This window comes from Prionailurus bengalensis, chromosome C2 (assembly GCF_016509475.1).
Source record: "Prionailurus bengalensis isolate Pbe53 chromosome C2, Fcat_Pben_1.1_paternal_pri, whole genome shotgun sequence".
NCBI classification, from domain to species: Eukaryota; Metazoa; Chordata; class Mammalia; order Carnivora; family Felidae; genus Prionailurus; species Prionailurus bengalensis.
Window position 1 is genome coordinate 114,209,405 of NC_057350.1, and position 16,598 is coordinate 114,226,002.

Genomic DNA, 16,598 nt, shown 5'->3' on the forward strand with positions numbered 1-16,598 from the left:
CTGGCCTAGGGGCACAGCACGGAGAGCTTCTCCTGACCACCTACCTTGTGCTAGCTACTCCATACCCTGAGGTCATGGAGTCCTCACAGTTTTGAGAGAAAGGCAAAATGAGCCTTATTTTTCAGATAAGGAAATCAAGATTTAGAGACTTCACAGACCTAGAAAAGAAGCTGACATGTGAACCTCCTCTAATTTCCAATGCCTGGTCCCTTCCCAGGCTGCCCCACGGAACACCTTCATTTTGCAGAGAGAAACAGGGACTCTTTGACCTGCTCAAGGTCACATGGTGGATTGAACCTGGCGCTTGGCTCTTGGCCTGTGCTCCTTTTCTTCCCTTCTACTGAGCTCGTCCTCCTCCGTGCCAAACTGTCACCTTTGCTGAGGCCCTTGCTCACGTCTGGAATAGCCTACTCATTCCAGACCTTGCCTTCATGCTCTTTTTTAGTTCTCGGCAGGTTTATTGAGGTATAATTACGTACAGTAAAATTCATGCTTCTTAGGAGTACCGGCCTATGAATTTTGACTAATACATAAAGGCGCGTAAATACCACCACATTCAGGATATACAGCCTTCCATTACCCTCCAAATTACCCTTGTGCCCCACTTTGTGGTCAATCTCCTCTCTCACTGCCAACCTTGGGCAAAACCTGATCTGTGTGCTGTCCTTATCATCTTGCTGTTTCCAGAATGTCACGTGTATGGAATCATACAACATGCAGCCTTTTGAGTGTAGTTAATTTCAGTTAGCATAATGCATTTCAGATCCATCCGTGTTATTGTATGTAGCAATAGTCCATTCCTTTGTATTACTAAGAAGTATGCCATTCTGTGGACAGGCCAAAGCTTGTTTATCCACTCACCAGTTGATCGATATTTAAGATGTTTCCAATTTTTGGCAAATATGAATGACGCCACTATAAACATCTCCATACAGATTCTTGTGTAGACACATGCTTTTAATTCTCTTAGACAAATATCTAGAAATAGGATTGCTGGGTCATATGTTAAGTCTATGTTCAGCCTTTTAAGGACTGAAACTATTGGATATCCACATGCCAAAACAAACAAACAAACAAATTTAACCATGACCATATACAAAAAATAACTCAAAATGGATCACAAACTTAAATGTGAACCTAAAACTAAAAAATGTCTGGAAGAAAAACATAGGAGAAAATACTTGTGACCTTGCATGAGGCAAAGACTTCTTAGATTTGACATCCAAAACATGAGACATAAAAGAAAAACAATTGATAAACTAGAACTCATAAAAATCAGAACTGCTTTTCAAAAGGCACTGATAAGAGAATGAACAGACAAGCCACGTACTTAGAGAAAATATTTGTGAATTACTTATCTGATAAGGGGCTCGTATCCAGCATGCATAAAGAATTCTCAGAACTCAGTAATAAGAAACAATCCAATAAAAAATGCACAAAAGATATAAAGAGACACTTCACCAAAAAGAGATATACAGAAGGCAAATAAACTCACAGAATAATGCTCAATATCATTAGTCATTTGGAAAATGCTAAGTAAAACTACAATGAGGTAAACGACACACCTATTTAATGGCTACAGTTTTAAAAAGCTGCCAAGTGCCAGCAAGAAAGAAGGCTGGGACTCATACTTTGCTGGTGGGAAGGTTGTGAAATGACACAGCCACTCTGGACAACAATTGGCAGCTTTTACAAAGTTACACATACAGCATGAGGGGGTGGGGGCAGGTGGACTATAAAGGAGAAATGGGGAAGTTCTTGGAATGGTGAAATTGTTCTATATATTGATTGTGGTGGTGGTTACATGACAGAATGAGTTTATCAAAATTCACAGAAGTATACAGTGAAAGGGGAGAATTCTTTACTGTGTTAATTTTACTTTAATCTAAAAAATAGCAGGGGAGGGTTAAAAGCAAAGGCATAGATGCCCCTGTGTGACTGGGCTAGTTTACTTCTTTGTGCCTCAGGGTTTTTTGTTTTTTAAGTCTATACATTGAGAATAAAATGGCACCTTCCTTATGCTGTTGTAAGACTTAAATCTCCCTCATTTATGTTTTATGTTGTGACAATTTTAAGATTTAGATCTCTCATCTATTCTCCAATTTATTAATTTTTTTTCTTTTCAAATTAGTGCTTTTGCTCTTTTTCCCCATTAGCTCATTATTTATTTATTATTATTTTTAATTTATATCCAAGTTAGTTAGCATATAGTGCAACAATGATTTCAGGAGTAGATTCCTTAGTGCCCCTTACCCATTTAGCCCATCCCTCCTCCCACAACCCCTCCAGTAACCCTCAGTTTGTTCTCCATATTTATGAGTCTCTTCTGTTTTGTCCCCCTCCCTGTTTTTATATTATTTTTGCTTCCCTTCCCTTGTGTTCATCTGTTCTGTGTCTTAAAGTCCTCATATGAGTGAAGTCATATGATATTTGTCTTTCTCTGACTAATTTCGTTTAGCATAATGCCCTCTAGTTCCATCCACATAGTTGCAAATGGCAAGATTTCATTCTTTTTGACAGCTGAGTAATACTCCATTACATATATATATATATATATATATATATATATATATATATATACACACACACACACACACATATATATTGTATAAATATAATATATACACGCATATATATATATATATATATATATATATATATATACCACATTTTCTTTATCCATTCATCCATCTGTGGACATTTGGGCTCTTTCCTTACTTCACCTATTGTCGATAGTGCTGCTATAAACACTGGGGTGCGCGTATCCCTTTGAAACAGCACACCTGTATCCCTTGGATCAACGCCTAGTAGTGCAATTGCTGGGTCATAGGGTAGTTCTATTTTTAGTTTTTTGAGGCACTCCATACTGTTTTCAAGAGTGGCTGCCCCAGTTTGCATGCCCACCAGCAGGGCAAAAGAGATCCTCTTTCTCCGCATCCTCGCCAACGTCTGTTGGCAACATCTGTTGCCTGAGTTATGCTTCAATTTATGTTGTAAGAATTAAAACATTTAAGTTTCTAATTTATGCAATATAGGTAAAGTACCTGGAACATAGCAAATGCTATGTAACTTTTGGTTGTTGATTTTAGTCCTGTTGGTACTACTCATGTATTGCTCTTTGAGGAAGTTCGGTGATGAAATAACGGAGAAGAAGGGCACTTGGGGGCTGGGGTGGTCTGAAGATGGGGAGAGGCAGGCACATGGACTCGCGCACAGAGTGGAGGAAGTCCGTGAGAAGAGAACGAAGGACAAGGAGAGTGATTCTGAGTACAAGCCTGCAGTACTAATGTGGCATCAGCTGCGGGCTTTAATAAGTAACTCCCTTTCACTTGCAAAAGCTAATTAAGTAATTTCTGGAGGCCAGAAGTGACTTGGGCTGGATTTAATGACAGCCCCTCCACAGATCAAAACGTTCAAATCCTTTGTCTGTGTTACAATCCCAAACCTAAAAGGAAGGAAAGACCAAACATACCTACCTCCTAGATACACAGTATCCAATCTCGCTGAAGTGACACCTCCCGGTATTTATTTGAACGGTCTGCTCTCAGCTTCAGCCACGCAAAAGTCCTGTGAACATTTGTGTGAAATGGAACGATGTTACCAGAGTTCTGGCCGATTGTTACAGACTCAGGGAATTTTCATCAAAAACAGAAACCTGAGAAAATGTAAATAACTGTGTAACTTGCAGGGATTAGTGCCCTGCTGGGTGACTTTTCTCACAAGGGTGGAAATTGTAAGAGACTTCATAAGAATTAGAATGCTCCATGTGACAATTTATTTTAGCTCCTAGCTTTTCTTTCCAGGGGGCAAATCAGTGCAACTTCTTTCAGCCTTTGTTCCATTTGGGTCACAAGCCGCAATTTTCAGACAGCTTCACCTAGCTACCCTATCTGAGACAAGGAGGTTGCCACCTCGTTGAAAGGGTAGGTAGATGGAGGCAGATTTTTTGATAACTGCTAGTAAAAACCAAATCAACAGCTGATCGAGCTAAGCACAGCAGGTTGGATCGATTGTGCGGTCTCAGCAGTTGGAGGCTCAGGAGGGCAGGGCATCCGCAGAATAAGGCTAGCTGGTTCACTGTGTGCCCCTAGAACACAGGGCAGGGTGGACCAGCAGAACACCCGTGAACTTTAACATCCATATTGCCGCTACGCCACGCACATGAGGAATTGTTGTACTCTATCAACCTACTCACCCATATCGTTTCTAAATGATGATGACTTTCAAAGGTACAACCGCAACACCATTGACACAAACAACAAAATCAATGATAGTTACGTAATATTATCTAATACCCAGTCCGTGTTCAATTTTCTCCGGTTATCTCAAAAGTGACTTTTATAAAGTGTTTGTTCAAATCACAAACAATATCCATACATTGTATTTAGCAACAAGTCTCTGAAGTCTCCCTTAATCTAGAACAGTCCCAGGAGTTTTCTGTCTTTATCTATCTACTATTTAGGTTTTCACTGAATAGAAAAGGCTTCCCAAGAAGTAAAAAAGCAACAAATCCAAGAGTTTCATAATGAAATATCCCTTAGTCTGTTTCTCCAGAAGCAATGTTACCAGTTTCATGTGTAGCCTTCTAGAAATAGTGTGGATAAGCATGCCTGGCCCTGAAGCTACTGTAGCGTGGTGACTTACAGTGAGGACAAGAGTTTGAATCTCCACCACTTACTACGTATAAATCTTGGGTATGTTACCACACCCCTGAGCTCTAGTTTTCTCCTGTGGCAGGTGGGATGTTGAAAGAATTAAATCAGATAAGCACTTAAATTATTTGTTATTATATACAGTCCCCTTTGGCTTTTTCCCAAATGATAGAATGGTGCACACTTCTATTTGTTTGTTTTTTCCATCTAACATACTTTGATAATAACTCCATATCTGTTCTTTTTTAAATTGAGAGAGAGAGAGAGAGAGAGCATGTGCAAGCAGGGCAGGGGAAGAGGGAGAGAATCTCAAGCAGGTTCCACATTCAGCACAGAGCCCAATGCAGGGCTTGATGCCCTGAGCCAAAATCAAGAGTCGGACCCTCAACCAGCTGAGCCACCCAGGCACCCCCATACCTGTCCTTATAGATTCACATCATTGTTTGGACCATTTTCTTCCCTTGGCTTCTCTGCCATCCCATCCATGGATTTGTTCCTAAGTCACAAGCTCTCTTTCTCAGTCTCCTTGGCTGATTTCTCCTCTCTCCTGTGCAGGGAAATGTAGGGGAGCCCCAGGGCCCTCCCCTTCTCTAACTACAGTTTCTCTGCAGGTGATAGCCATTCCTCCGGTTTTAAATACCAGGGCGAGGCCGTGGAGGCCCCTAGTCATAAAATTTAAGGAGACATTCACTCTCAGGCTCATGAAAGTGCAGGGTTAGCCCCAGAGAGTGATTATCCCCTTAAATTGCATGCCCTAAGCACTTTGCTTCCTCCCCCTTGGTTCCACCTCCCTAAATACCTCCACCTTCTCCCCAGACCTCCAGACACATGAATCCTATTTGGCACCTCTAGTTGCATATTTTAAACAGGACTTCTGCCTTATTTCCCACTCCCATGCCCAAACCCACACCTTCTCCTTGTCTATGTCAGTTAATAGCATCACCATTTATTCCGCTGCTTATCCTTGAGTCCTTTCTTTCGACAAGTCCTATCTTCTATCTCCAAGATATACTCCAAATCTGATAACCTGTCACCACCCCCAGCTGCTATACCTTAGGCCAGCCTCCTGCCTCTTGCTGCTGCAAACACTCCCTGCCCTGGAGTCTCCCTGCCTCCACATTTGCCTTCTTTCCTCCCCCTACCCCCTTATACACACTAATCAGCAGCCAGAGTGACGTGAAGGAGATTGTGCCACTCTCCCATTTAACCCCTCTCCCCTCCCAGTGGCTTCCTAATGAATTTAGAATTAAAAGCCCACGCCTTACCATGGTCACATGGTCAGGAGACCAAGACCCAGAAGGTGCAACAATCTGATCCCAGCCTAGCAATCTCACTTCTGCCCCCTCTTGCTTGCCAGGTTCATTGCTGCCCCAGTGGTGTTCCTTCTCCCTGGAATGTTCTTCCCCAGATCTTATTATAGCCACTTCCTTCTCAGCATTCAGATGCCAGCTCAGGTATAACTCTGCTGACCACCCACACCCTTTCACTCAACCACTCAAAATTCTATTACCTTGTTTCATTTCTTTATAGCATTAGCACTACTATCTGAAAGTGTCTTATTGTTACCATTGCATAATAGCCTCCCAAAGCTCAGGGGCTTAAAACAAAAATTTATTAGTTCAGTTTGGCAGTGCTTGATTGGGTTGCAATTAAATAGCACCTGGGGCTGGAGTCATCTAGAGGTTTTTCTGGGTTGGATGTCCAAGACTCTTCCCTCCCATGTCTGGTGCTCCTCTGGGTCGCCTTTTTCTCTAGCAGAGTAACTTGGACTTCCTGCATAACAGCTCAAGCCTCCAAGAGAAAAAAAAAAAAAAAAAAGGAACGGCTGGTCTTCTTATACAGGCTAGGCCTGGAATTGGCACGCTGTAGTTCTGCCATATTCAGGTGGTCAAAGCAGTCATAGGCCAGCCCAGGTTCAAGGGAATTGAGGAATGAATTCTACCTCTTAAAGGAGAAGTGACATGTGCATTGAAGGAGAGAAGGAATTGATGGCGGCCATCTTTAGAGATAAGCTATCACATTTGTTTGTTCACTTGTTAATTATCTGTTTACTCCCATTAGGTTATAATCTCCATAAGACAATGGGGACCCTGCCTATCTTATTTTATGGCTCTCTTTCCAGCAGCCAGAACAATGCCTGGCACATACTAGGTGCCCAGTAAATAAATTAAGAAAGCACTTAATAAATGTTGGGGAAACTTAAATGGGCTGCACTAAACTTCCCCAGATTGGTCTCGCCAGGTTTGCTGATGCTGAGCATACTGATGCCACATCAGATAAGAGAAACCCTACATTTATAAAGTATTTCATTTCCTCTGCAAACAAGAAAAACTTGCCCTGAACACAACACAAAATCTAGAAATAGATTTGGCATGTTTTCTAAATGGAAAATATTTCTCGTATCACCAGAAATTATTTTCCCACAGCTTGTACTACATGAAAATATTGAAGTTGACTGAAAATACCCCATTTTTTAATCTTGGTGTGGACTAGAAACAATTTTTTCTTTTTTGGTAGTAAAAGAAATAGAAATACTTCCTGATGTTTGAACTCCCCCAGATATTCCCAAACCAAAAATGTCATTTCAAGATAGATTAAAAAAAAAAAAAATGTCTACTGAGAAATGTCATTAAAAGTTTGGTCATCAACATGCACAGTTTTTGGTTTTAAAGCCAGCACTTGTTTATTCAAATAATTACATATGACCAAGGGTAGAAAAAATTCCTTCAACTCTCCTCTTTGTTGGTCTCTACTGGTGAGTTCTAGAAAATAATCCTGTGTTTAAACCTTTTTCTAAATCCCTTGTAAATTAGTAAGTGAGAATGTATTCATCGGAAGGATTTTAGTGATTTTTGAGGTTAAAAAGAAGAAGGATTTAATTTTTGAAATTACATTTGCAGACTATCACTAATGAAAGTTCTTCTAATCTTTGTTTTATCTTTAGTTTTCCCAGATTTGCTCAAAGTGATCCCCTTGAGCATCCACGTCAACGTCATTCTCTTCTCCACGATCCTGGTTGTTTTAACCATGGTGGGAACGGCCTTCTTCATGTATAATGCTTTTGGCAAGCCCTTTGAAACCCTTCATGGCCCACTAGGGTTGTATCTTTTGAGCTTCATGTCAGGTGGGTACAAAATTCTCCTTCTGAAGACAAATGTGCCTTCCAGTGTGTCAAAAGACAGGTCTACCTAAATGTAGAGTTATAGTACATATAGATGGATGTCCACTGTAGTGTTATGTATGATTATGAAAGTAGAGAAAAATATAATTATCCAACAATGGGAAATTTGAGATACACATTATGATACTCTGTATGAATAAATGATGGTGACATTAAATCACATTTTGAAGATGTAATCAAAAGGATGCATGCTTGTAATCAAAAGTGAATAAAACAGTGTATAAGATTTTATAACTATATATAAATATGGACAATATATAGGAGTATGTATATATTGTACATATACTCTCTCTAGCCTCCATACAGATACACAGAAAGAGAGAGAGAGACCATTATATTTGCGGTAGTTACCTCTGAGCAGGGAAATTATGTGTGATTTTCACTTTCTCTCATGCCTTTTAATGCTTCCAAATGTTCAATAGTGTGTATTTATTTATTCACAATCAGAAAAACAGGAGCACCTGGGTGGCTCAGTTGGTTGAGTGTCTGACTCTTGATCTCAGCTCAGGTCTTGATCTCAGGTCATAATCAGAAAAATAAATACAAATCATGCAAAAGAAGTGAAGGGCCAGTGTTCTGCCCACATGAGTTGTAATATTCAAGCCTTTAGGTACTTTGTGTAGCCTAACGATGTATGTATCTGGGAAAAAAATAAACTCTAAACTCAGCAATCAGTTCATCAATAAACATGTCCTACTCAATAACCAAGGCAGATGGAAAAGAATACAAACTCAAGGTAGTGCCTCAGGGTGCTTAGGATATAGTTACAAGGAGAAGAGAAAGATGAGAAAATAAAAAATGTATACATAACTCGTATGTAGCGTTTCTATGGAAGGCCTCTCATTTCACCACATTTCAGACTTGCAAAAAGACGTAGTACTTTGTCATAGTCCCAGGAAGCATCCATAGTTCTGTTAATGATTCCATGTAGAGATGCGAGCTTACAACTCACACCAGCCAACAGTGGATTGAAAATCCCTGTTAGAGGGGTCCCTGGGTGGCTCAGTTGGTCAGGCATCTGACTTGATTTTGACTCAGGTCATGATCTCACGGTTTGGGAGTTCGAGCCCCACGTTGGGCTCTGTGCTGACAGGGCAGAGCCTGCCTGGGATTCTCTGTCTCCCTCTGTCTTCTGCTCATGCTCACTCTCTCTCTCTCTCAAAAATAAATAAATAGGGGTGTCTGGGTGGCTCAGTCGGTTGAGCGTTTGACTTCGGCTAAGGTCATGATCTCCCATTTTGCGGGTTCGAGTGCCTCATCGGGCTCTGTGCTGACAGCTCAGAGCCTGGAGCTTGCTTCAGATTCTGTCTCCCTTGCTCTCTGCCCCTCCCCCACTTGTGCTCTGTCTCTCTCTCTCTCTCTCTCTCTCTCTCTCTCTCTCTCTCTCTCAAAAATAAACATTTAAAAAAATAATAAGTAAATAAACATAAAAAAAATCCCCATTAGACTGTTTCCTTCCCTGACGTTGCCCTTTAACTGTCGGCAGGCCCCAAGCCCTTCTTTGTCTGGACACGGCTCCCTTCCCCTAGCACAAATCAACTCTGGCCACAAACCTGCAAAGCTCCTTCTCTATGAAGCAGAGCCTTGTGGTTAACAGGGGCTCAGTCACCTTGCAACAACACCCCAGCCTCTCTCCATCGGTACTTGAGCGCCCATCTCAGAGTCTTGCCTCATCCACATCTTGCTAATCAAATAATTCACTTAACCAGAGCAGTTCTCTCTCTTGTGGGGGTTCTGCTAATATTTTCCCCACGTCTTTCAACAGCAGATAGCACAGTTCTAAACTGTGCAGCAACAGTGACCCTAAGACGGCAGAGACCAATCTTTCTCATCCTGGCATCTCCAGCAAGGGCATCCAGCGTGAGGCTGTGCACACAGTAAACACTTCAGTACGTGTTTGTGGACTTGAAACATCAAACCCAGAAGGAGGTGTTAGCTGGGGCACTTAGTACCCGTTAGAGAAATCGGAATTCAAATGGATGGGATTAGCAGAGCAGGCCCACAGAGGCAGAGGAAAAGGGCCGGGGAGAGATGGGGTGAGATATGTAAAGGAAGGCTGAGGGCCTCGAGACCAGGGCAGAGGAGCAAGCACACAGGGGCAGGGTGGGGACAGAAAGACCGACAGAGTGATGTACTCTCACAGGTAGGGCCAGGTGAGAAGTGGATGTTGGCTTTACCTCCGTGCTCCCCCAGCATAACAAACCAAACTGGTAGATCTGGGTGGTGTGCTATTTTAGTGAAGGCCATTAACTCAATCAGAGGCTAGCCAGAAAACAGAACACGCGCTATTTTCCCGGAGGGAACATAATGTTCAGCAGTGGTTCTTAGAGTGGGGTCCCCTGACCAGGAGCCTTTCCTTACCTGGGAACTTGATAGAAAAGCAAATCCCCACCCCAGACCTGCTCCTGCACCGGGAACTCTGGAGGGGGAGGGGTGTGCCCAGCAATGTGTTCAACAAGCCTCTCAGGTGATTCTGCTGCAAGCTCTTGGGGACCAGGGCTGTCAGGGACTCATTGCACAGGTGTGAGAGGACCAGCAGCACAGAAAGGAGCCCCTGGGGTAACTCCGAGACGGCGCTCTCAGAAAGCAGCCGCCACTCCCAGGGCTTAAAGATCTGAAGAACAGTCTGGAGTTACCAGAACCTGGCGGCTTGAGAGAGGCCGGGGCGCTTGGTCTCAGCCCTCTGAGGAGATGAGAGTGTCGCGGGACACCCGCAGCCGCTCTGGGAGGGTCGAGGGGCCTGGGAAGTCCCCCAGTGCTCCGTCCCACTCGTGTCCCCTCCCCACAGCTGTCTGTTGACAGAGCATAACGGGAAGCAGCTGACAAGGCAGACTAGAGACGGGGGAGTCTTGACCCAGCATCACAAAGCAGAGAAAAGGCTCGTATGAAGCCCAGACACGGCAGCTTATTAACTGGCACAGCCATCTCGCACTCCAGCCTCTGAACGGAATTCAGAAGAGCAGCCCATTTGGAAGACAAATTATTTGACAGTTCTAACGGACGACCAAACTAACGGTATTTGAAAAGCGAGATGACTCCGAGAATGCAGCATTTAATCCAAGTCCCAGATCTTATCTCGGCCCTTGGCCAAGTCTGATGCGAAGAAAACCTGAGCACAGAAATATATGCGGGAACACACAGACCCTGCGCTTACATTATATCTTATTTATCTTTGAACTTGTTGCAAAAGCAGGCCCTCAATAAAGGTTTGTGGATGAGGGAAGGAAGAGACGGGGAGGAAGGGAAAGAAGGAGCTAGCTCCAGATCTGTCTCGCAGAAGGTAAAGGACAGGTGTTTTGCACATCGTCTGCTTTTTAAAGCCCTCAATCCGTATTTTTAAATAGCAAAACTTTCCATCACTTTTTAAAACAAAACACGTGTCAGGGTCAAACGGACTGATGGTTTGTGACCTTTGGGGGTAAACAGATCACTCTTGAATCGCAGACTACCTCATTCAGCTTCAATATACATACAGTAAGCAGAAGCCCCTGGAGTTTTGGAAATGCTTATCCGAAGTTATAATATTCATGGAGATCCCAGCTCTAAACCCTCATCGTGGAAGGATGGGGATTACGGTCTTATCACAAACACTCTAACTATGAGCCAACAGATAAACACACAAAGAGGGGACAGCCTGTGTTAGGAAGTCATTTTGTTCCTGTGTGAGTCACACTCCATTAAAAACCCCTCTGCTGGCCGGCAGTGGGGGGTGTGGGGAAGGGCAGCTCTTTTCCACTGAGTCTCCTCCCCTGTTTCTCTGCCCAGGCAGCCCTCCTCATAGCCAGCAGAGAAAATTCCTTCCTCCTCAGACCTCCTTTCCTTCTTCTCCCACTCAGCCCTGGGTTCCCCAAGATGCCCCCTTTCCTCATACCGATATCATTTGGATCTGTCTACTCCCTTGCTGGATGGGGACCCAAGGCTTGGCATCCTGAGGCATGAAGATACGGGAGAAGGAAGGAGAAGAGGTCTTCCTCCCACACTGCTGGGGTAGCGGAGCTATGAGCCTTTCCTCATATGTCCCAGTGCGCATGCCAGACCCTGGAGACAGAGAAGGAAAGAGAACAAACCTTTGGATTAGGCCACCAAAGGTTTCAGGCACCAGCGCTTGCTCACGCTATGGCCTGATAGCCTGTCGCCCTCTCTGACCAGATGCTCCTTCTACTACTTATGGCTTCCAGTTTGGTTCATCTTATTCCTCAGCCCTCTTCATGTAGCATCTCTGTCCACCATCACTGTTCATGAAACACAGGCAATGCAGCCCATGTGCTCTTTCTCATCTTGTCAGTTATAAACTGGATTTGAGAAACCATTCCCCAAGTTAGGATTTTAGTAATACCTCAATGGGTTCCCTTAGTTCATTTTGGGCAGTGATTCTCTTTCTGGACTATACATTAAAATCACTCGGAAAACTCCCTAAAAGTGCTGATGCCAGGCCCCGCGCTACACTAATTAAATTGGGGTCTCTGGGGGTGGGGCCTGGGTACAGGTGTTTTTATAAATCTCTCTCGGGTAATTCTAATGCGTGACCAGTGTTGAGAACCACTGATTTAGGTGCATACGTGTCCCTTATTTAACAAACCCTGACTGAATGCCCACTATGTGCCGGCCATCATAACAGGAACTGGTGATGCCACAACCAATCAGGTACACAAAGTCCTACTTTTGTGGAACCTACAGTCTAGCAGAAGAATCAAACAAAAGCGTACATAAGCAATTAGAGATGACACTCAATCCCGTAAGGCTGATCAACATGCTGCTATAATAGAGAATGGAAAGAAAGAAGGGATGGGGCTTTGATGCACTGGGCAGCAAGTAGTTCTAAGGATTCAAAGGAGCTGAGGACCCCTAGAGACTTTCCCAAGGAGAGGAGAAAGCACGCGTGAAGGCTCTAAGGAAAGAGGTCGGCTTGCTGTGGGAACTGAAAGAAGGCCCAGGTGGCTAGGGGTAAGTAATGAGGGGGAAATGAGAGAAAACAAAAAACAAAAAACAAAAAACACCAACATTATTATCAAGACCTGTTGATGGCAGTTAATGTCAGACCTCAAAAGTCAGCCAGGGTAAATCTTTCAGAATTGATTCTAATTACATTGAGAAACTTGTGAAAGAGTTTAAGGAGACATGAGGTTGCTGATTTACCTTTTAAGAAATGTCTGGTGAAAGACTAGGCTATATTGCCTTGGACATGGAGAGAGATGAATGGATTCTAAAAACATTTTGAAAGTAGATCCAAAAGTAAAGCCTTTTGCCGGTGGCTGAAGCAAGTCGACAGTGGTGGCATTTACCAAGACGAATAAGACAAGGGGAGGAATAGACTTAGAGTTCAGGGCAAGAAAGATGTGGAAGGAGGAGCCTAGCACTAGAAATCAATGTTCTATTTGGGGCATGTCAACTTTGAGACCCTAGGAGGTATGTGAGTAGAGATGGCAAGTAGCCAGTGGGATATATGAGTCTGGAGCTCAGAGAAGAGGTCTAGACAAAAGACATAAATTTAGGAGTTGTCAGGATATAGATATTATTTAAAGCAATGGAAATGGATGAGATCATCTGGGGAGAGAATGTAGATAGAGAAAAATTGGCCTAGGACCAATCCCCGAAGAACACCATCAGTTCACTTTTGGGTTGAGGAGGAGCGGCCAGCAAAGGACACTGACTAGGTGTGTCTAGAGGGGAGGAAGGAAAACCAGGAGGTCATGATGTCCCTGACGCTACAAGACAGGGGTGTTTCAAGAGTATTGCTGAACAGTGAGCTTTGTGAAAGCATAAATGGGAGAGTAAATGGGAGGGGAAGGCGGAATGGGGAAAACAGGGTTGAAAACACTTCCTCCAGGTTTCTAATACAGTGGGAGAGAGAGAGAGAGAAATGTACACAAATTAGGGAGGTAGAGAAAGAGAGGGAGCCAAAGAAGAAGCGTCTGGGCATGGAAGCGACTGGATCCACAGTTTCACACTAGGGCACTGATACATGAGTGTCTGCCTTTCTATACTGCATTCTAGAAGTTTCCCAGTTGATGGCATAGTCCCAGATCTGCAAGGAGAAGAGAAGAGGCCAGGTAGAAGACTTTCCATGGATCATGCATAGAACATTCTAGATAGTTCAGTGAATACTCTCTGAAGGTGATATGAGAGGTATTGGCTCAGGCCTTTTGGAGGTGGTGAAAACCTCCAAAATGTGGGCTTATTGCAAATTGTATTTATTACGTCTTCTCTTACACATAGTATCATGTTAGGAGTTATACCAAGCAAGGCAAACAAATACAATGGCTGCCTTCATTTAAAAGGGAGATGTTCCTGATACGGGCCTAATTAATTATGATAATTACAACTATGGCATGGAACATAAACAAGCACAGTCACACATGAAACACACAGACAGGAAAATAAAGAGCAGTACAAAAATAGATGAAGGCTTACATTACATATCAATTTCCATACTCCAAATATCCTGGCCTCTGTAATATGTCTAGGACATATTATTCTGTAACTGTGGTCAGAAACTCTCCGGGTCTTGTTTCCACTTCAGTCCTTATGGAGGAGCTGTTATCTAAAGTCTGAGAAGGGAGATACAGGGATATCCAGGCATCAAAGCCACCGAGCCTGAGCAAAGCTGAAGGACGGGATTGTGGTAGGAAAAGTCGGCAACGACAGTATTCTACTGGCTTCTCAGCATAGACTTTAGGAAGGAGGCCACAGAAGGAAAGAAGTAGTATTAGCCAGCCCGTGATGGCAAAGGACCAGAGATTCTGATTTGAGGTGCCGGTGGCAGCAGGGCTGTGACAGGATTGCACTCCAGGTTACTCATGTCGAGGGTGCTGGAAAAGGTTAATGCACTTTGCCCTGTACCCGGCCATGACCTCGTGCAAGGAGATGTTCAATCTTGTTCTATCACAAGCGCAAACAGACTCCCTTCCTATTCAGAACACGCAAGTGTGTCTTCCTTTCTGTTTGTTTTAGAGTCTCAGTGCAAGTCCTTGCTATGACCTCTAAAGCGCCACTTGATGCGCCTACCCCAGGACCCCGCCAGCCCCTGCCCCCACACGCGGCTCACCTCTTACTCCTCTCTGCATGGCTCTCTGCCTCTCTCTGCCCAAACCGCCCGGGTCCTCTGCGCACACTGTTCCCTTACCCCAAAATGCTCTTCCCTTCACTTACCTTTCTCATTCCTTGACTTTCTTCAAGAGGCACTAAAACATCATCTTCTCCCTGAGGCCTCCCTGGCCACCCCCTTCCCTGCTTTATTTTATTCCCCTTAGTGCAAATCACACTCTGATAAGTGCCAGAATGTCCTCGCTTATCTTGTTATTGCCTCTTCTCCACTGTCTCCACCACTGACAGCTCCATGAAGACAGGGATTTCTGTCGGCTCATCCAGGGCTGTATTCCCAGGGCCCAGAATGCTGCAGTAGGCACCCAACAAATATTTGTTGAATAAACGAATAGAGCAGAAGTAGCTCTGTGTATTTTCTGAAACAAAGAATATTCTCCTTTTCGGAGAGTCAGTTCAAATTAGAAAAAAGATCGTGTTTTTAGATCATTTCTTCTTTGCACAAATCACTGCTCTACTGACATGACATTTGTAAAACTTAAGTTAGATGTGGGTTCTTCAACTCTCCAGTACAGGAGATGAGGAGAAAAAGCTGAACCTAACTGGTGGTATTCTTTCATCCACACCTTCTCTTTGGAAACACGTGACCAAATTTCTCCCCATCAAGACCTCAAAATCTACTCTTAGGTATTAACTTGTTTTACTTGTCCTGCTGTCCCTTTTCTAGATAGCAGCCACTGGTCTCTACAGCAGGGTGAAGACAGAACCGCTTTCATTTGCGGAAGAAATTATTGCTGGAGACCTCACCTTTGATAACTGGCTTTCTACTGAGATTGCATAATTTCACAGAAAATTAGTACCTACACCTGCAAAGCTGTGGCTTTTCCACCTCCATTTATCATCTTTCAAGACTCCTTAAAGAAGGAAATTATCAATTTATCATTCTGCAGAGGCAATGGAATGCCTCTAGTATTTGTCATCTGTAAGAGAGCTTAAAGATGACGTGCTAGCTTTCTGGAAATGTTGGCCATTACTTTAAATGGAATTGAAATTCTAATTTATTATTTCCCACAATACAATCTTAGTGATAATAGGAGAATGTATCAGAGCTTTTTTTTTTTTTTTTTTTTTCACCTTTGAGGACACATTTCCCCTGAAGCCCACGGTACCCTGGACTCACAGAGATCCTGGCAGGCTGTTCTCACCCATCACGGCATAGTCACCCTCACGATCAGCCAGGGACGAAGAGGCAGCTCTCTTGTTGGCCGTGACCTTTGCTCCCTATATTGTAAGGACTGGAGGAGAGAGGCGTCCAGCTCCGCAGTCCCAGAGAGCTGCCAGAGACAGTCATGAGTGTGCAATGTCTAGCACATTACAAATGTTTGTTAATTGACTGGTAATTCATTGTGTGACAGCTCTATAACTCAGCTATCCTTTTCAGTCAGGGATTAACTCAGTAATCAGTCATTAAAGGGGGAAATAAATATTACAGTACCAGCCAGATGGCAGGGCAATCAAACACATAAAGGAAAATGGCTGGTCTCTGGGTAAGACGCATGACAGCAAAACGTGGGTCCTGTGCCTGGTTATGTCCCAAATTCTAGCTGGAGCACGTCTTGGCAGGCTTTCTTACATCTAATGTACTCGAACCTTCCTCATGAGCAGGAGCGGTGTTGGTCAGACAAACACGTGAGGCATCTGTCCAAAGGGCCCCGGCTGAGTTT

At 43.6% G+C, this 16,598-nt stretch overlaps 1 protein-coding gene across 1 annotated transcript in view; it reads left to right on the forward strand.

Annotated features, from left to right (window-relative positions):
* CLRN1 (clarin 1) overlaps window positions 1-16,598 on the forward strand; it is a 39,822-nt gene that overhangs the window by 18,678 nt on the left and 4,546 nt on the right. Inside the window, exon 2 of the mRNA XM_043595130.1 lies at window positions 7,597-7,776. Within this exon, the coding sequence (XP_043451065.1) occupies window positions 7,597-7,776 (180 nt within the window). The remainder of the gene's footprint in view (window positions 1-7,596; window positions 7,777-16,598) is intronic.